Source organism: Rana temporaria, chromosome 5 (assembly GCF_905171775.1).
Source record: "Rana temporaria chromosome 5, aRanTem1.1, whole genome shotgun sequence".
Taxonomy (NCBI): Eukaryota; Metazoa; Chordata; class Amphibia; order Anura; family Ranidae; genus Rana; species Rana temporaria.
Genome location: NC_053493.1, coordinates 303,575,901 through 303,596,443, shown reverse-complemented (window position 1 = coordinate 303,596,443; position 20,543 = coordinate 303,575,901). Strand labels below are relative to the sequence as shown.

The following is a 20,543-nucleotide window of genomic DNA, read 5'->3' as shown; positions in this document are numbered from 1 at the left end:
ATGTGAACCCAGCGAAATCCAAAGCACTTAAAATTCCTTTGCCAACCCTTTTCCTCTGAATTCTCCAACAGGGCTTGGGCTTCCCATATCAATTGGAAGCGTCAAAACATTCTTATCAAGGTATTCACCTCACAAGCTCCTGCTCCACATTATAAAGAACCACAAATCAGTTGAGTGCACTACAAGGCTTCCACAGTAAGCAACCGATGGTACCAGTGTGATGTGGACAAAGGTCAATTCCATATAACAAGGGTCCTACAGCTTGCCAAAAAGATCTGGGAAGATTTAAGGAGCAAAAACAACAAAGAGATAGCAGCGCGGAATCCTCATTAATATGATAAAAATTATTTATTCAACAAAAAAATTGTACACTTATATGTTAAGATCTTGACAATCGGCATGAGAAATAGATAAGAACACTGCTGGGCTGTCGGTGTGCATCGACAGTACAATAGATAAGAAGACCGCAGGGCTGTCAGTGGGGATCGTCAGTTTATATGTCTCCAGCTGGCCCAGGAGAGGCCAGGAATCTCAAAAAAACATCAATGCCCAGCGTTCTGCACTATGATATTCTGACTCGTGGCAACCACTTTGTGTGGGGGCGGTACTGGGGGGCTGTAACATGTTTCAGGGGTTCACTCTTTCTTTGTCAAAATCTTAACCTGTAAGTGTACTGTTTATTTGTAGAATAAATCACTTTTATCATACTAATGAGGATCCCCCGCTACTACTCCATATTATATGAGGCAAATTAACCAACACTCCTTCACAAACATAGACTTCTCTTGCACAATTGTTTAAACTTAGCACTCTCTTGGATGAGCCGTATAGCTGTAGTAAAAATAACTTATCTCCCAAAAATGTTATACCTCTTTTCAGTCCTACCCTTCTACATTCCACCTCCTGTTTTGTGAGGCCTTTAAAATAATGCATTTCATTAGGCCAAATTGTAAAACTCTCCAAACACTGTGTTAAAAACCAGAGCCAATAGGGGCCTGGGTGTTCAGACATTACTAGGCAACAAAACTGGCCCAACCCCCTAACTATCTCACCTCTAATAAAGCCCAATTTTGGGTTACCCTTGAAGAAGTCAATTGTGCCCCCTTAGCTATGCATAATTTACTTTGTCTTTGTCCACACAATAGGAATGACTTAACTAACCCTGCTCACTAACACCATCCGCTAGGCTCCAAACTCCCATTTCCATATCCCCAATTTTTTGTTTTGTTTTATTTAAACAGCCTTCATGTTTGGTTTGGTAGAAGTTGGACAGCAGCATGACATGTTAGTGGCCACATCAACACTCCTAAATGTGGAGACACAAGACACAGGCAGATTTTTTTTCCCTATAAGAATTAATTCTTCAACCCTTGGGCTTTTAAGGTAAACATTGGCATGTGGCTCCAGTTTAGGGAAATGGGGATAAATCTGGAGTTTGTTGGGGTATAGAAGGATAAGGGGAGCAGGAGGAAGATTGTGCATGAGCTGGTTGCTCTGTGCTTGGGAGCAGAAATATGAAACAGATTTCATTAGCCTCTCCACTGTGTGCTCTGGTTGGTTTGGTCAGGGAAATGCAGACATGCCTTTGAACATCAGGAGAACACAAAAGAATGTACTCCACTGTTGCAATTCATAGAAGCAAAGCATAGTTTACTAACTAATCCACCTAATCTCTAGAGTTTGTCAGCTCTCCCTATCTTTTCTCTATATTAGTTCATACACAATGACACTATGGCTACTCTGATTCCACCCTTTCATAGTAAGGAATTGGTTTTCCCTCATTATTGGCTGTTGTGAGTCTGATGAAAAGGGTTAAAGGGTGAACTGGTTATTATTGGTGGACAATAAATCCACCCACCATGAATTTACTTAAGATCCACCTATTGGGGTTGCAATTTAAAAATAAACATTCATTGCAGATTCATCACCAGGTTACCATGTTAGCTCTACCTGTGACGAAAAAATGTCACTGGGTCAAAAGACATACAGTGAAAATATTCTGATGGACGTTTTAACCATTTCTAATTTTGATAGTCTCCCCACTAGAGATAATTTTCCTTCATTTACTGTTGAGACAGCTATTGATGATAATCTCTTCAGCAGGGACGGAGATCACAACTAAAACAGGAGGTTCCATCCCACTCTGTCCAAAAAAAAAAGCTTTGGTTTTAGTTTGACTTTAAAACACACTTCCATTTTTTATTTATTTATTTAACTGGATCTAAATAATGTAAAGGAGAATTTAATGTTTATTAAAAGTCATCAATTTAAATCTGCACATTTGAGACAATTTAACAAAAGCATCTCTAAAGTTTTTGTGGCACAAAGGATAGATAATAGGATTCACTGAAGAGTTAATCCACAACAACCAACTTGTAACTTGGTTCCAGTAGGAGTCAACACATTCATCATGACAAGCTGCACGGATAGTCTGAAGAAATGTGTATGGGGCCCAACAAAACACAAATACACAGACAAGAACAGACAGTGACTTTGCCACTTTCTTATCCCTGGAAAGTTTGGCAGCACGGTTACTTGAGCTTCCACTTTCTGAAGAGGCGCTCTGGAAATTTACAGATGCTTCAAGCACATTATTTTGTTTTTGACTCTTATTTTCTCTTTCGCCCAAATTGTTAATCACAACAACAGCCATGTCTATGGATGCTCTTATGTCCTGTGGTGGATTCATATGTGTAGAAGGAACATGACTTATTTTTCTACTTCGTAGTTTTATGTTCCAGTATATGCTGATGTTAAAAAATGAAATGCTTATCAGTGGAAGAATGAAGTCAAAAGTTGATGCCCCAAGAAGGAAGTGCCAGTTGTCGTAAAATCCCGCTAAACACTGGCCTTCAGGAATGTTGCTGTCACCATACACATAATACCAGGTGATAATAGCTGGACTGTAGAGAAGGAAGGACAGCACCCAGATTGTAGCCATTTTCACAACAGTCTGCCTATGGTTGTTTTGTTGATAACGATATGTCACCTAGATGACATTAGGACAAAAAGGATCAAGTTTGTTGCTCCCACAATAATTGAAGCATTAGCTATCTTCTATGAAGAGCATGTTAGTCACAAAGCAATTTATTTACTTATTATAGGAATTTATATAGAGCTGTCAATTTATGCAGCACTTTATGTACTGTATATTGTATATTTCCATCGGTCCCAGCCCTCAATTAGCTTACAAGCTCTACATACCTCACATGAATACATACTTGGGCCAAATTAGACAAGAGCCAGCTAACATATCAGTAGTATAACAAAAAACAGTGCAGCGTTAGAATCACAATTTACCGCTAAAGAATTGCATACATGAAGGATATACTGTATGTATATTATTGCATTGTCAATATACACTATATTACCAAAAGTATTGGGACACCTGCTTTTACACGCATATGAACTTTAATGGCATCCCAGTCTTATAGGTAGATTCAGGTACGAGGGCTTAAACTTGCGGCGGCGTAGCTTAGCCTGTTTAGGCTACACCGCCGTAAGTTAGCTAGGCAAGTACATGATTCTTAATGTACTTGCCTGCTAATATACGGCGGCGTACCCTAAAGCGGGCGGGCGTAAGGGCGCCAAATTCAAATGTGTTGGAGGGGGGCGTGTTTGATGGTAATGAGGCTTGACCGTTTTTTACATTTTTTTCTTAATGCGCATGCGCCGGGCGCCTACATTTCCCAGTGAGCATTGCGGCTAAGTACACCGCACGGGCCTATTGATTTAGACGTGGACGTAAACGACGTAAATCCCGATTCGCGGACGACTTACGCAAACAACGTAAAAAATTTGAATCTCACGGCGGGAACGGCGGCCATACTTTAACATTGTTATTCCACCTAATAGGTGGAATAACTTTAGGCCTGCTAATGCCTTACGGAAGCGGCGTAAAACTACTGCGGCGGCCGGGCGTACGTTCGTGAATCGGCGTATCAACTCATTTACATATTCTACGCCGACCGCAATGGAAGCGCCACCTAGCGGCCATCTGAAAAATTGCAACCTAAGATAGGACGGCGCAAGCCGTCTTATCTTAGATATGTTTAAGCATATCTCTGTTTGAGCATACGCTTAAACATAAGTCGGCGTAGATTCTGAGTTAGGTCGACTTATCTACTGAAAAGTCGGCCTAACTCTACCTGAATCTACCTATGTTATTCCACCTAATAGGTGGAATAACTTTAGGCCTGCTAATGCCTTACGGAAGCGGCGTAAAACTACTGCGGCGGCCGGGCGTATGTTCGTGAATCAGCGTATCAACTCATTTACATATTCTACGTCGACCGCAATGGAAGCGCCACCTAGCGGCCATCCGAAAAATTGCAACCTAAGATAGGACAGTGCAAGCCGTCTTATCTTAGATATGTTTAAGCGTATCTCTGTTTGAGCATACGCTTAAACATAAGTCGGCGTAGATTCTGAGTTAGGTCGACTTATCTACTGATAAGTCGGCCTAACTCTACCTGAATCTACCTATTTGTCTGTAGCATTCAATATTGAGTTTGTCCACCCTTTGCAGCTATAACAGCTTCAACTCTTCTGGGAAGGCTGCCCACAAGGTTTAGGAGTGTGTCTATGGGAATGTTTGACCATTTTTCTAGAAGCTCATCAGGCACTAATGTGAATGAGAAGGCCTGGCTCGCAGTCTGCGCTCTAATTCATCCCAAAGGTGTTCTATCCGGTTGAGGTCAAGACTGGCAGAATGAGGTGACAGTGCAGTGGATACACAGTATTGACAATGAGCAATCAGACACCATGAGGCTCCCCCCAAGTGTCGGACTGCTGTTGTGTAGAGTGCTGCAGTGCATATTGTGGCCCCTGGTGCTTGGGCGGGCTTTGTGCACTGGTCCAAATAATTTGGTGGAGGGGCATTATTGTGTGGGGTTGTTTTTCAGGGGTTGGGCTCGGCCTCTTAGTTCCAGTTAAGGGAACTCTTAAGGCGTCAGCATACCAAGACATTATGGACAATTTAATGCTCCTAACTTTGTGGGAACAGTTTGTGGTTGGTCCCTCCTGTTCCAACATGACTATGTAACAGTGCACAAAGCAAGGTCCATAAAGACACGATTGAGCAAGTTTGGGGTGGAGGAACTTGATTGGCCTGCACAGAGTCCTGGCCTCAACCCGATGGGATGAATTAACTGCAAAGTTTGCCTTCTCATCCAACATCAGTACCTCACCTCACTTCTGAAAAAATGGTCAAACATTCCCATAGACACACTCCTAAACCTTGCCTTCCCAGAAGAATTGAATAATTGTATTGCTGCAAAGGGTGGGCCAATGCAATATTGAATCCTGTGGACTAAGACTGGGATGCCATTAAAGTTCATGTGCGTGTAAAGGCAGGCGTCCCAATACTTTTTAGTAATATAGTGTATACAAAATAACTGTGCTAGTGCTTTAATGATTCAAAAAATCTTTTAACATTATTATACCGTATACTAGGAATCATATGACCATTCCTATAGTATCAATTAATTAGTAATTATTTTCTACCTACCATTAAAATATACTATTATCAATGCGCATACTTTTTTATATAAGATACTTTTAGTACTATAATACAATGCATGCAAGTACAGTATATACAGTATGTTATAGTAAATGTGATACCAGTGCTTAAAATTACAAAAAGTGTTACCGTGCCCACAAAATGAAGGCCCTGAGGAAATAATTTAATGAAATGCGTTGACCTCTATGGATTATTGAACTTTGGAAAATAATAAAAAGGAATGTAAAATATTTTATTAGGCATGACCAAAATTTTGTAGGGGCATTCCCTGTGTGTGTTTTTTTATGACTCTGTGTGTGATTTTAATCGTGTAATAAAATTGTTGATTTTAAAACAATTATTTTGTTGTTATCCTTAAAGTACCCGTAAAGTTAAAAGATTTCTCTGTGTTTTGAATGTGTTATAAGAGGATGTGGTACACAGTAGGACGGCTGAGTATTTTGGTTTAATTATTAGTTATGGGTTGGTGCATGGTAGTGAAGTCAATTGCATGTACTCAATGTCCTACTATGAGTACTGAGTAGTGTCCACTTTCTAACTCAAATTGGCTATGAGGCTTGATTTACCTGATCATTAAAGGGACAGTTCACTATCTATCAGACTGTTAGGGTCCCCAACTGTGGCCAGTATGAACAGAATAATATTATTACTTGGAACCAGATGTTAGTGGGAGTACAAAACAGCCATGCATTGATGGATAGTGGGTAGTGGGATGCCCTTGTGTTGAGAGTCTGTGGGAGTGAAAGAAATCTCTAGCATTAGTGATCAGTGGAAGTAGAAAATGCCCCAGTATCAATGGATATAATAAATGTCCCAGCAGTCAGAGAGGAATGATACCCCCTTATTGGACCTATCAGTAAGAATAGTGCCTGACTGTTGATATCAGTAGAAGGAACAGTTTCCCATCATTGTTGTCACTGGATTGGATCCCCCATCCCCAAACTGCTGTTCGGGGTTACTCACCTATCGAACTATGCAGTCACTGTCAAACAGGTAACCATTTTGCCCAACAGCGACTAAGATGCATTGCCAGGTGCCCTCTGCTACAATAGCTCCCTCCAGCATGCAGTAAAAAATCCCTGCATCTGTGGTATTCTCATTGAAGGGGTCATTCTATTGCAAGCAGTGGGCTGTAGTTTATAGAGAGAGAGATAGAAGAGAATATAATAGAAGAGAATAGAATACATAGAGATTTAGGATGCTATTAGGATTTTAGATAATTGCTCCACCAAGCTTTGTATTTTAATAAAAAAACATAAATACTTACTGCCAGAGTAATAGACAAAAACCTGTCACAACTGATGAGAACAATATTAAACACAGAAGCGGTACACATGAGGTTGTCTGCTATTAAAAAAACCTTGCAGAGGAAGTTACCAAGTGTCCACGTGCCAGTTATGACGAATGACGCACTCACAGGTATACAGAATGCTCCTTGTAAATACAAGATAGAAATGTTATAAATGACGCAATTTGCAAATACATTGATCTCAAAACGCAAAATAAAATAGTTGAACAAGCATCATATAAAATACTGAACAGAAAATAAAACTGCAAATGACCTATATATGCTAAAAAACCCTTGTTTACATCAATGCGATTTGTCATTGGGTTTGAAAAGTTCCACCCCATTTTTGGCAATGCTACCGTTCAAATAATTGCGACTCAAGTCACAGCAACTTTAAAAAAGTCTCCTGCACTACTTTTCTGTGATTCCATTGTGACTCGCATTGACTTCTGGTAAATGAAGCAAGCCGCAATGAAATTAGAGATCCAAATCACACTGATCTGCTTTAAAATCATGCTGAATTAGCGCAATTTTAAAGCTGCACTGGTGTAAACCAGGGCTAAAGCCTCGTACACACGGTACAGTTGTTGGCCAACCAAGCTTCTAATTTTTGTCAAAAGGGTGTGTGCCAGGATATTGTCTTGCATACTAACGTTACACAATTGTTGCGCCACAAACAGGAACGTAGTGACGTACTATGAGGAATTTCAGCTCTTGAGCGCCACCCTTCGGGTCCCTTCTGCTAATTTTGTCTTTGGTGAGCATTGATTCTGAGCTTCAATGCCAGGCACTTTCACCCCCTGTGTTTGTACTTTCGACTCTTGTGTGACAGTTTTGTGTACTGACCATCCAAAAATCAGTCGCCGAAAATTTACTAGCCTATCATCCAACATTTGTTGGCCGAAAATTGAAAAACAATTGTCTAAAGGAGCATACTAACGGTAAGAATTTAGGACAACTGTCTGTCAACAGACAATCCCCTTCCAACAATCGTACCATGTGTACGAGGCTTTAGTGTGACCATACATACTACATATGGATTGTACCATCTCTGTATAACCTCATTTAAATGTACCTATACTATGTAAAATGGGCATAAACCTAAACAATTCAATTACTTTGTTTCCAATCATGCAGGTCCTTACATTTTATAGTTGATGGTGGCTTGAAATTCGTTTTATTCCAATCTTCAATATTTAGCAAAAGGTATTGTAATGTACTACTATGCTCAGATTTCTGCACCAAGCATTGCTGAATTACTCACAGATATGCAGAGTACATGGGCAACTACAAGCAGTATACACAAATGTTTCACAGCCAAAGGTAGTGATCTGGAAAGTGTTTTAATATATTTAAAAAAACTGTGCCACCATCGGTGATGGCTTTCTAAAAAAGAGGTCTGGTTGTAATGACAATGCTTTTTGAGTCACTGACCTAGAACAAACATGTAGCATTTTTAGTCTCATTTACCACTTCCCCGCCCAGCCTATTGTCAAATGACGTCCTCCAAGAACGGAACATGCTGTGGTGTGATCTGTCATCAGCTATGTCCACCAGACACATGCGATGACTGATCACTGTACCGGCCTGCTGCCAGTACCATGTGAGCGCTGTTATCAATCACAGCAGATCACGTGACAATTGTAAACAATGAATGGCTTTGAGTCATGCCATCCATTGTGTAGCCAACTGTGATTGGTCACAGTAATCACAGCCCATCTGTACCATTTGATTAGCTGTGGCCAATCACAGCTAACAACAACAATGCACACTGAATGAATCAGTTCCATTCAATAAAAAAATGTTGTTTATACCAATGAAATTCACTAGTATAAACAATCATAATGTGTAAAAAAAAAAAAACAAGTAGTGCACAGTTAGTATGGTAACTCTGTATTGCTCTGGTCACAGTGTGTTAAAAAACAAAAATCGTAAAGAAAACAAAATGTAATAAAGATTTTTTTTAATACGTATATATATATATATATATATATATATATATATATATATATATATATATATATATATATGTACTGTCACTAGTTATATGATGATGATGTACTGCACTGGTGACAATATGAAAAAAAATGGGGGAAAAAATGTAATTTCTTAATTTTCCAAAAAATACAAATATTTTGATAGTGGCATTATTTAAATGAAATGCATTACTTGTGTCACTATTTTAATGTGTTTGTAAAATAGTTAGAAGATGTGTTTAATTTAATACATGTAATTATATCAAGATTTAAAAGCCTGATGGCCCCTCCAATTCATCTCTGTATTTCAGGATAAAATGATAAATGGAAGAATAAGACTTACCAATAAAAAAATCACAGATGGCCAGATTTAGGAGGAAAAAGTTACTTTGGTTTCTAAGTCTTTTGTCAACAATAAAAGCTAAAATAACAATAATGTTACCAAGGACAGTGACTAAAGTAATCAGTGGTATAAAGATATACAAGAATATGATCGCGCTTTTGGACAGGGAGGTTTTTTCACCGTCTTCAGTAGAATTTCTGTTACTCATACTTCCATCTGGAAAAACATTGCTGACTTCCACACTGAAATTCATAGTATAAACGGTGTTCCATGTAAAGTCTATATATGACACCTATTATCCCTATCGCAGGATTAGCCACAGCGTGCAGGATTTTATAGGATCAATGGTCCTGCATGCGGCGATCCTTGTGCTTGGGACACTGCAGATTGGAGGAGCTTACAGCTGGTGGTAGCAGTATTGTGCATGTCAATATGGTAATTGTTTTGTTCAAATTATATCAAACTCCACTGTGGCTGAATGCTCTTGTGTTTTATAGTCTTTGTGCCATTTGTCTTCAATTATATATTTTCATACCAAACTCCACTGTGGGTGAATGCTCTTGTGTTTTAAAGTCATTATGCAATTTGTGGTTAACATAATATTTCAAATCGACAGGGAAACATAATTCAGAATCATTTTTAATTTATCGTGAGTCACTACGGTCTTATAAAAGGGACACAAAGATAATAACTGTCTGCATTCCCAAGTCTGACCTCTTATGTCCACTGTGAATTATGTCACATTTTCTTAATTACAATAATAATTTCCAAGGGAAACAATCACAAATTGTCCTTGTGGAGCTATTAGTCATTTAGCTTTATATAACTAGGTAGGGAATAGTCATAAGACAGCAAGAAACATGTTTATTTAATACATTCCTCATAACTACATTGTTTCCATCAAGTGTCTTATAAAAGTACAAATGAAAGATAAAGCAACACTTTAAAAGAGCCTTGATATCTCAAAGTTTCACCGCAACAAGCATTGTATTGCATTTGGTGTCTCAGGTCTTCACTGTCTCCAGTCTGAACAATTTGACATATACTATATTACCAAAAGTATTTGGAACGCCTGCCTTTACACACATATGAATTTTAATGGCATCCCAGTCTTAGTCCATATTATTTAATATTGTGTTAGCCCACCCTTTGCAGCTATAACAGCTTAAAATCTTCTGGGAAGGCTGTCCACAAGGTTTAGGAGTGTGTCTATGAGAATGTTTGACCATTCTTCCAGCGCATTTGTGAGGTCAGGCACTGATGGGAAAGAGAAGGCAAAGGTGTTCTGTCAGGTTGAGTTCAAGACTCTGTGCAGGCCAGTCAAGTCCCTCCACTACAAACACGCTCATCCATGTCTTTATGGACCTTGCTTTGTGCACTGGTGTGCAGTCATGTTGGAACAGGAAGGGGCCATCCCCAAACTGTTCCCACAATGTTGGAAGCATGAAATTGTCCAAAATGTCTTGGTATGCTGATGCCTTAAGAGTTCCCTTCACTGGAACTAAGGGGCCAAGCCCAACACCCGAGAAACAACCCCTCACCATAATCCCCCTTCCACCAAATGATTTGGACCAGTGCACAAAGCAAGGTCCATAAAGACATGGATGAGCAAGTTTGGGGTGGAGGAAAATGACTGGTCTGCATAGAGTCCTGATCTCAACCGGATAGAACACCAATGGGATAAATTAGAGTGGAGTCTGTGAGCCAGGCCTTCTCATCCACATCAGTGCCTGACCTCACAAATGCGCTTCTGGAAGAATAGTCAAACATTCCCATAGACACACTCCTAAACCTTGTGGACAGCCTTCCCAGAAGAGTTGAAGCTGTTATAGCTGCAAAGGGTGGACCAACTCAATAATAAACCCTACAGACTAATGCCGCGTACAGACGGTCGTTTTTTGTGATGAAAAAAAATTTTGTTTTTAAAAACGTCATTTAAAATGACCGTGTGTGGGGAAAACGTCTTTTTATGTCTTCTGAAAAACGGGAAAAAAAAATTCGAACATGCTTGAATTTTTTGTGTCGTTTTTCAAAACGTCATTTTTTGTTTCACAAAAAATTACCGTGTGTGGGCAAAACGACGTTTAAAACAAAGTTTTTAAACCCGCGCATGCTCAGAAGCTAGTTATGAAGGGAGCTTCAATGGAAAAGAGTGGTGAACGTAACCTTGCTTTGCTAGAGCATTTTGGAAAAACGATGGTGTGTAGGCAACGTCGTTTTTGAAAATTAAGTTTCAAAAACGTTGTTTTATTTCATGATTTTAAACGTCGTTTTTTTTCTTCACAAAAAACGACCGTCTGTACGTGGCATAAGACTGGGATGCCATTAAAGTTCATGTGTGTGTAAAGGCAGGTGTCCCAATACTTGCGGACGGTAATATAGTGTACATTGGTCTCAACTTCAGCATCATATAGCCGTCTTCATACTCCCCTACAAGCCTGCTACTAAAGATTTTTTGACTTGTTGATTTGCTCCTTTGTAACATAGTCCACTCTTTTCTACCAGCTTATATTAACAATTTTAATCAAGACACCAATTTGTTGATCCTTACCACTTCCTTATGACATCATGTACTCATTTAGCACATTTTTTTCCTTTGGGAATTGCTATAAAATTGTATGTTTCCTTATGAATGAATGTCGATCATACTTATGGGTTCATTCACATCAGGCTTATTGTCAACCATTGTGTTGCATTTTTCAGAGCAGGAAAATATTCATTGATTTTAATATCTCTAATTCCACCAAAGAGTTGCATTGTCATGGGCTGGATAAAAAAAAGACCTGCTTCATTTTGGCTGCATTGACCTGTAATTAATGTGACGTCCATCAAATGCAACACAAAGGGGTTGATTTACTACTAAGCTCACACTATAATGGACAACTGTCAGAGAGATTTTTCCGCTCCGGTATCTGTTTGTTGCTGGCTGCGTTAGGGGGCAGTATGGTGCGTGATTCAACTCATCAAACAGCTCCCTTTTTTTGTACAAACTTTATTTGAAGTTTACAAAATGTTCTTTGTTAATGGCGCTGTATAGCACCATGTGATTCTGTACGATGCACTGCAATAAAATGCTAAATGTCTGCATTAAGGATGAGCTTTATGTTCGAGCCAAACATTGGCTGTTTGCCCGTTCACCGAACAATTTGGGGTGTTCGCGACAAATTTGCAAAGCCGCAGAGCACCCTTTAAAAGTCTATGGGAGAAATCAAAAGTGCTAATTTTAAAGGTTAATATGCAAGTTATTGTCATAAAAAGTGTTTGGGAACCTGGGTCCTGCCCCAGGTGACATGTATCAATACAAAAAAAAAAAACTTTTAAAAATGCGAAGCAAGCGACCTTTGAAAATACTGACAAGGCCGAGATCGGAACCTTGATGGAACTTAAATGATCACTAAATGAATTTTTTTTTTTTAGCTAAATAGCTTCCTTTACCTTACTGCAGTACTGGTTTCATGTCCTCATTGTTCGTTTTTGCTTTGAAGTTGCTGTAATTCTGCTGTGATCTCCACACTTCCTGCTTGTCTGGCTCCTTATGAAAAATCTCATGGCAGCTTTTCACTGTGGTCCAAGCTGTGTGTCTAAAACTCCTCAGAACCAATCAGATTCATTTTAAAAACAAAACACTGCCCTGGATTTGTTTGTTTTTGTTCTGTGTGTCTCTTTACTTCACAGAAACATGAAACCAGTTTAAAAACAAAAGTGAAACTGCAGGTACATTATATGATTGAATTTAATTTATTTTCAATCATTTTTAAAAGGAATTAGTTAACTGTTATGTCTCTATACCCTGTAAACAGTCATTTCAGCAAAAAAATGTTTTCCTTTAGTGACCCTTTAAGGCTAGCTCCATCTCCTTTCCTAATGTAGGAAGGCAAGAATTTTACCTATGACATACTTCCAAGGATGCCACCCCTTGGTTTCACACCAGGAACATGGGCCTTGCAGATCCCATGATACATGGTCCTGGAGGCCAGCTCTCCTGTATGAATCAAGGTAATTTGCTGATTCTGAAAGGCCCGATCCTCAAGAATGCGGGCTACAACAGCCAGATCATTAATTCCCATGTTTGCAAGATGGAATGGAATACCGCCTTGCGAAGTAGGCCTCGACAAGATACCCTGGGTCCTCTCCTACCACCCTTATGATTCCTGCACAGTAAGGTCGTCTGGGTTGCCGGAGCAATTAGGCCAGCTTCTGTTTCCCTCTGATGTTGCATAGAAGCCACGGAAGTGGCAGCACTGGGGGGAGAGAACGCATAAACCAGTGACAACTTGTCCCACGGGGTCACTAACGCATCTGTCCCGCATGCGAGTGGATCCTTTGTCCTTGACACAAAGCTGTCCAACTTCTTGTTGAACCTGGAGACGCCAATACATTTTATGTACAGGGTACCCTTTCTCTGGCATTTGGTCAGAAAAAAGTCATTCTCCCGGGAACAATTGTTGACGGCTCCAGAGAACCGCCTGCCAATTCTGCTTTCAATGAAATTAAGATTGTCAATAGGCAAGGCACAAGCTCCTCTGCCCAAGCCTGAACATGGCTTACTTCCCTCTGGCTGCGTGACTTCTAGTGCCTCCTTGGTAAACAAAGTAAATCACTGGTGTGGCATTGTCGGATTGTACTCTGACAGAACAATCCTGCAACCTAAACGTCCAGGCCCTTAAGCCAGATGCTCCATCCGTAGTTCTAGAATGCTGACGGATAAGGCTCACTTGGAGCTTGACCACTTCCCCTGGGCAGTGGTCTCTTCCAGGCCTGGCCTCCATCCCTAGAGGCCAGCATTCATAGCCGCCACCTCCCAGGTAACGGGCATGAAGGATCTTCCTTTCTGCCAATCTTTTGGTTAAGAACCACCAACTGAAACTCCAGCATATCCCTGGGACCAGAATGTTAATGTTTATATCAGCCTCGAATGAAACGGAGCATAGGGAACCGCTTTGAATGAAGCCACCATCTTCCCTAGCAACTTAAGCAAAAGGCAAATGTAAGAAACTGTTCCTTGCCTTGACCACATAGACCAGTTTTCTCATAGCGCAGATTTTGTCTGAGGCAAAAAAACTCTTCTTTTTGGGCTGTGTCCCAAACATTCCAAGCTTCTTACCAAACAAAAGAATGTACCTTTAGACTGGGATCCTAACCCAGGAGTTCCAGATACTTGACCATGCTGTACACACTTAGGCCAAGCCATGCTACTGACTGATCTATCAGCAGTTTGCCTCGGTATGCCATTACTGCTATACCCTGGGCCTTTAGACCTGCTAGAGACGGGCCCTAGCACCCTGTAAACCTGGGCATGGTGGCTAACCAAAAGGGCAAGACCACCAACTGGAGAAGGTGCTGTTCCCCTGCAAAACGCAGACATCCTCTGCAGTCCCATGTAAATAAACACATATGCAAATGGATCCCCATATGTGTATGTGGCAAGTGTTAAAGCCATATGCCTCTATGGAAGCGTGTGTTCATGGAAGCATGAATTCATACAAATATGTTTTAGGCAAAAACATAAAAAAGGGCTTGTTGTGTACACTCATACATATAGCATGCGTGCTATGGAACGGGCATCTTGCAAGCAAGCATGCATTTATGAACGTGTTATGGAACATTGCGCAACATGTACCCATGCCGATACGTATTCCTATGTGAACACAAGGAATCCTGTATAATTAAGGAAACTTAAATTATCATGCCTCATTATGCCTTATCTCTCTGGCTTTACAGAGCCCTGATGTCTGGGCTTTTTTGAAGGGCCTGCCCTGCGCCTGCACCATGAGCCGGCTAGCATGCGCGCGCCAGCGGCAACCACATCGTCCCCCCGCCTACAAAAATGCGCCCCCCCTCGTGCACGTGCACATAGGGAAATGATGGAGGTGGGGGAAGATAGAGATCCCCCCAAGGAGCGCCGTGGACCGGGACTACGAGGGACTCCCCCACACAACTGTGGCAGAGCCTGAAGCAGAAAGGGTTTCCACTCCCCTGGACCTGTACTGCATCCTGCCAGAAAATCTTTGGTATGTGGTTATAACCAAAAGTAATGGAACCCAGGATCCAGCCCTCCGAAGAGAAGCATTACAGGCAAAAACCTTGTGCTTCGCATACGAGGCCCCATGTACCATCCACTTTGGCCCAAGGCACTTTGGATGGATCTGGTCTTCATGGAGGCAATTTAAATTCAGCATTGATCCCTCCAGTGGAGCTCCTCAGAGCACATCTTCACTCGTGACCAACACCTTAGACACTGGCAAAAAAACTGAGGTGCTCCCAGTGTGGGATCGGTTATATAGAGAGGAAACTTCCTGTCTAATTGATTACACCAGTGTCCAGCACCTGAAGGTGGAATATAACCCACTGACTAATTACTAGACTCTGTGTCCCATGATGTATGATAAAGAAATATATTCTAATAGTTGTACATAATGCAACAACATCCACAAGTCCAAGTAGGACACCCAACGTTAGAAGGTTTATTCCTCCTAAGCAAATACACTTTCTGATTAGTATTCCATTGTTTCTCTCCTCCCTCAATTTTTCTCCATCATTCAGCTAATGCGACCCCAACGCTGGTGGGGAGGGACAGGGGAGGGCCAAACAAGGATGCTAAGCAGGCGACTGACATCCTCTTTATCAACTGATAATGCCATTGCTTGTTAGGACGCCAGCAGCTAGAAGGTTGTAGAGGTGCACAATGAAAACCTGTGACTTCGTGTAACTAAAAAGGCAGCCTTCATCCACACACCAGTTTGTAAACAATTTCAAGGCATTTTTCCAAGGCATCCTTGAGGAAACCTCAAGGCACCCTGGTTGAAAAGGGCTCGTGTGGGGTATAACTGGACCTCAAAAATACAAAGAACGTACTTTCTTTTCTTCAATTTTATCTATCTCTCTAGATCTCTTGTGAGTGAGTGAGTGAGTGAGTGAGTGAGAAACTTATATAGCGCAAACAAATGCAAACTTAATCGCCTCAAGGCGCTGGCATCCAGAGTTGTACAGGTCTTTCAGAAGAGGTGGGTCTTCAGTTTTTTCCTAAAAAACTGATGGTTTTCTTCCAAGCGGATAGTCGTGGGTAGAGCATTCCAGAGCCGTGGTCCTTTGACCGAGAATCTACATTCTCCCTTAGATTTGTATCGAGATTTGGGGACTTGGAGAAGGTTTTGGTTGGTTGATCGGAGCACGCGCTGGGTGACGTAGGGTTTTATTTTCTCGCTTAAGTATTGAGGAGCTTTACCCTGTATACATTTGTGGGTGAGGCAGAGAGTCTTGAATGTCACCCGGTCATGTACGGGCAGCCAGTAGAGGGACCTCAAGGCCGGGGAGATTGGTTCCCACGGCTTTTTACCAGTTACCAGTCTGGCTGCCGTGTTCTGGACGACTTGAAGACGTGTAATCTGGTATTTCGGTAGTCCTAAGTAGAGGGAATTTGCGTAGTCGAGTCGTGAGTTGATGATTGTTCCAACCACTACTGCTGTGTCCTCTTCCGGGATGAGTCTACGTAGCATGCGGAGCAGATGATGAGAACCGCTGACGACCGATCCTATTTGTGCATCCATCGTCATGTCTGCGTCAAAGATGACTCAGAGACTTTTGACTTTATTGCTTGGCGCGATGGTTTGTCCGAGGATGGTGGGTGGTGTCCATGTGGTCCTGGAAATGGATTTCCTATTTGCGTGAAGGGTGAGTAGCTCTGTTTTGGATCCGTTGAGTTTGAGGGAGCTTTCAGTCATCCAATTGTCGATCAGTGTAAGACACTTTCCTAGTTCACGAAATTGGTCTTTTTTGTTGGTGATTTGAAGGTACAGCTGCGTGTCATCCGCATAGGAGTGGTAGCGCAGGTCCTGTTTGCTGATGATTTTGAGGAGCGGGCGGATGTAGATGTTGAAGAGTACAGGTGAGAGGGGTGATCCTTGAGGAACTCTGCATGTAATGGTCCGTGTTTCTGATGTAAAACCTCCAAGTTTCACGGTCCGAGTGCGATTTTCTAGGAAAGATGCGAACCACGGTAGGGCCGAGTCAGAGACTCCTGCTACTTCTTTGAGTCGCGTGAGCAATATGTTGTGGTCTACCGTGTCGAAGGCTGCACTAAGGTCCAGCAGCACTAGGAGACAAGATTCTCCGTCTTTTGCTGCTTCGAGAGCGTCGTCCCATATCTTGAGGAGTGCTGTTTCTGTGCTGTAGCCTGGGCGAAAACCTGATTGTAGGGGATCTAGGAGTTTGTGGTCGTCCAGATGGGACTGAAGCTGTTGTACTACTGCTTTCTCCATGATCTTGGAGATGGTGTTCAGGCTTGTTACCGGTCTGCGATGGTTTGGGTCTTTGGGATCGAGGTTGGGTTTCTTTAGGAGGGGTTTTATTATGCCTTGCTTGAGGGTGCTTGGAACACTCCCTTCCCTGAACGATTGGTTTATGATGTGCGTTATGATGGGTGCCAGGATGTCCGTGCATTCTTTCAAGAGTTTTGTAGGGATGATGTCGTTTGGTGATGTGTTGTCTCGAAGGCTTCCGATGATGTTTTTTGTGGTATCGATGGTAATTGGGACCAGCTCGAAATTCGTCGATCGTGGACTATTTATGTTGATTGCTTCTTCTTGATGTGTCTGGGTGGGGTTAATGTTTTTTTTCTGTTGTACTGTAGTCCAAATCTTTTCGATTTTGTCGATAAAAAATCCCAACACACATCTCTCTGTGCCCTAGGCTGGGTTGTCTACCCATGCACTTTACAGAGTAGCAGTGGGATGCTGGATACTAACAAGATCACTGCATTTTTGCACTTGCCACTAAAATAGACAGTGCTGTCAAGGTGAGTGATCTGTGTTTGACAGTATAAGTCAGCCTTTCAACATATTGGATGAAGTGGCACCCATGCAATAACTAGGGAGGGAAATAGGGGAACACCTGCTAAAAATCATAAAAAACATGATACATTGGTGTAATGGTCAGAGAGATAAATGTTCCTTACACTTGTGGACTTTGGAAAAAATTATCCCCTTACAGATAACTAAAAAAAATCATTGGTGTAAGTGGGAACTTATCCGAGAGGCAGAAATTTCTCGTTGCTCAAGGAACCCCTAGCAACTTTTAGAGGAACAGTGTTTGAGAAACCCTGGTATAAGGGTATAAGTCCCAGCTTTATAAGGAAGGAGAGAGAGAGCAGTGCAAAAACATGTGATCATATGAGGGGGTTGACCACAGTGACAACCAACGCTAGTGAGGAGGGTGGGGGGGTGTAAACATCATTGTCACTGCTGCAATGACTGTCAATAATGGGGGGTTAAATGTCACTACCATTGCACTGACTACCAGTTGGAGGTGTTATATAACACTGAGGATGAGAGAAAATTCTGGACAGCCACACTCCAAAAATGAGCCTTTATTTGTAAAAAAATAGGATCAAAAATACATGCCACAAAAGAACGAACAGAAGAGCTGACGCATTTCACACTATCAAACAGTGCTTAATCATAGGATTAAGCACGGTTTGATAGTGTGAAATGCGTCAGTTTTTCTGTCCGTTCTGTTGTGGCATGTATTTTTGATCCTAGGTTTTACAAATAAAGGCTGTCCAGAATTTTCTCTCATCGTCATTGCTATACGCATTGCCAGCACCTGTGGCTTCTAAACTGGAGGAGAGGTTCGTTCCAACCTGATCTACCTGGAGCGATGACACCCTTTTCCCTGTTATATAACGATGCTACTTAGCACCAATGTTGAAAGTTATAATTGCTTCCACTGACACTAATGCTGGGGGTTATTATTTCATCCACTAACACCAATTCTGAGAGTTATTATTGTGGCCACTGACAAGATACTTACTCCAAATTTGCCGGCACTGAGGTACTGTTTGTTACAGCTGAATCATTTTGAAGGCCTAACTCGACCCAATGCACATCAATGTGCAAAAACATGCTGCTATTGTGCAGTCCTCTTGAATTGTCGGGCCACACTTGAGGCCTTTTATTATTTTCAAGCAGACCACCACTGCTCCTGATAGTACTTACTATATGTAGATATAGCCAACAGACATTACTTGTCAGAATTGCCTACACATAAAAACACAGACATGAGCTATTATAATAAAGTGTATTTATTTAGTTGTTCTGAAATGAAAATAACTTATCAAATTATGTGCACATTGCAACTAGAAGATTTCATGCGCATGTTTTGTTTTTTTCACATGGAAATTAAATAACCTATCAAATCTGGGTACTGGGGCCGACAGTGACTTGGCTCACATTCTGGCTGGCCCTGTAACATTTCTGTGTGGTGGTCTTTGCTCCCTCTCAAAAGGCCAAAATAATGATGTCGCCCCTTTCCAGCTAGATTCCACAATCATGTACAGTAAAACCTTGGATTGTGAGCATAAATAGTTACAGAAACATGCTTGTAATCCAAAGCACTTGTATATCAAAGCGAATTTCCCCATAGGAAATAATGGAAACTCAAATGATTCGTTCCACAATCATTTATTCATAGATCCTTCAGTTTATAGTCCATATAAAAAGATTATAGCAATGTGACCAGGTTGTGTAACCATAAAATGTCCATCCACAAATGGAAGCCTCCGCAAGGGGATTAGAAGCAAAAATAAAGCGGGGGTTCACCCGAAAAAAATGTTTTAACATTAGATTGAGGCTAATTGTGGGAAGCAGAATCGGGTGTTTTTTTTTTAAATCAATGCAGTACTTACCGTTTTAGAGATAGATGTTCTCCGCGGCTTCCGGGTATGATCTTCGGGACTGGGCGTTCCTATTTGATTGACAGCTTTCCGACCGTCGCATACAGCTCGTCACGAGTTGCCGAAAGAAGCCGAACGTCGGTGCGGCTCTATACGGCGCCTGCGCACCGACGTTTCGGCTACTTTCGGCAACTCGTGATGCGCTGTATGCGACGGTCGGAAGGCTGTCAATCAAATAGGAAAGCCCAGTCCCGCAGACCATACCCGGAAGCCGCGGAGAACATCTATCCCTAAAACGGTATGTACTGCATTGATTTAAAAAAAACACCCGATTGTGCTTCCCACAATTAGCCTCAATCTAATGTTAAAAAAATTTGTTTTTCGGGTGAACCCCCGCTTTAAGCAGCAGCTACAGAGTATAAAAGAGAAGAGAGGCGCTTCTAAGTGTAGCAATAAGTTGCTAATTGTTGTGCCTTCATTAAATGTAACCATATTGCTACACAGAGGTGCCTCTCTTCTCTTTTATACTCAGTTGTGACATGACACTGCTCTTATATCAAGACATTGCTTGTATATCAAGTCAAAATGTATTAAAAAATTTAGCTTGTCTTGCAAAACGCCCTCAAACCAAGTTACTCTCAAACCAAGGTTTCACTGTATTTGCTTTGCACCATGTAGACGTAAATCAGAGAAGGTATAAATTAGATAAAATCACTAGTTAAACTTGGGTCCTCAGCTTGCCACAA

At 41.4% G+C, this 20,543-nt stretch overlaps 1 protein-coding gene across 1 annotated transcript; it reads right to left on the bottom strand.

Annotated features, from left to right (window-relative positions):
• Nucleotides 1-1,952: 1,952 nt before the first annotated feature.
• On the bottom strand, nucleotides 1,953-13,195 carry LOC120941266 (histamine H3 receptor-like). Its single transcript, XM_040354588.1, has 2 exons — nucleotides 13,055-13,195; nucleotides 1,953-2,989 (listed from the first exon to the last, which is right to left on the bottom strand). The coding sequence occupies exons 1-2, from the start codon at nucleotides 13,193-13,195 to the stop codon at nucleotides 2,243-2,245; spliced, it is 888 nt and encodes a 295-aa protein (XP_040210522.1). The 3' UTR covers nucleotides 1,953-2,242.
• Between the last annotated feature and the right edge of the window lie 7,348 nt (nucleotides 13,196-20,543).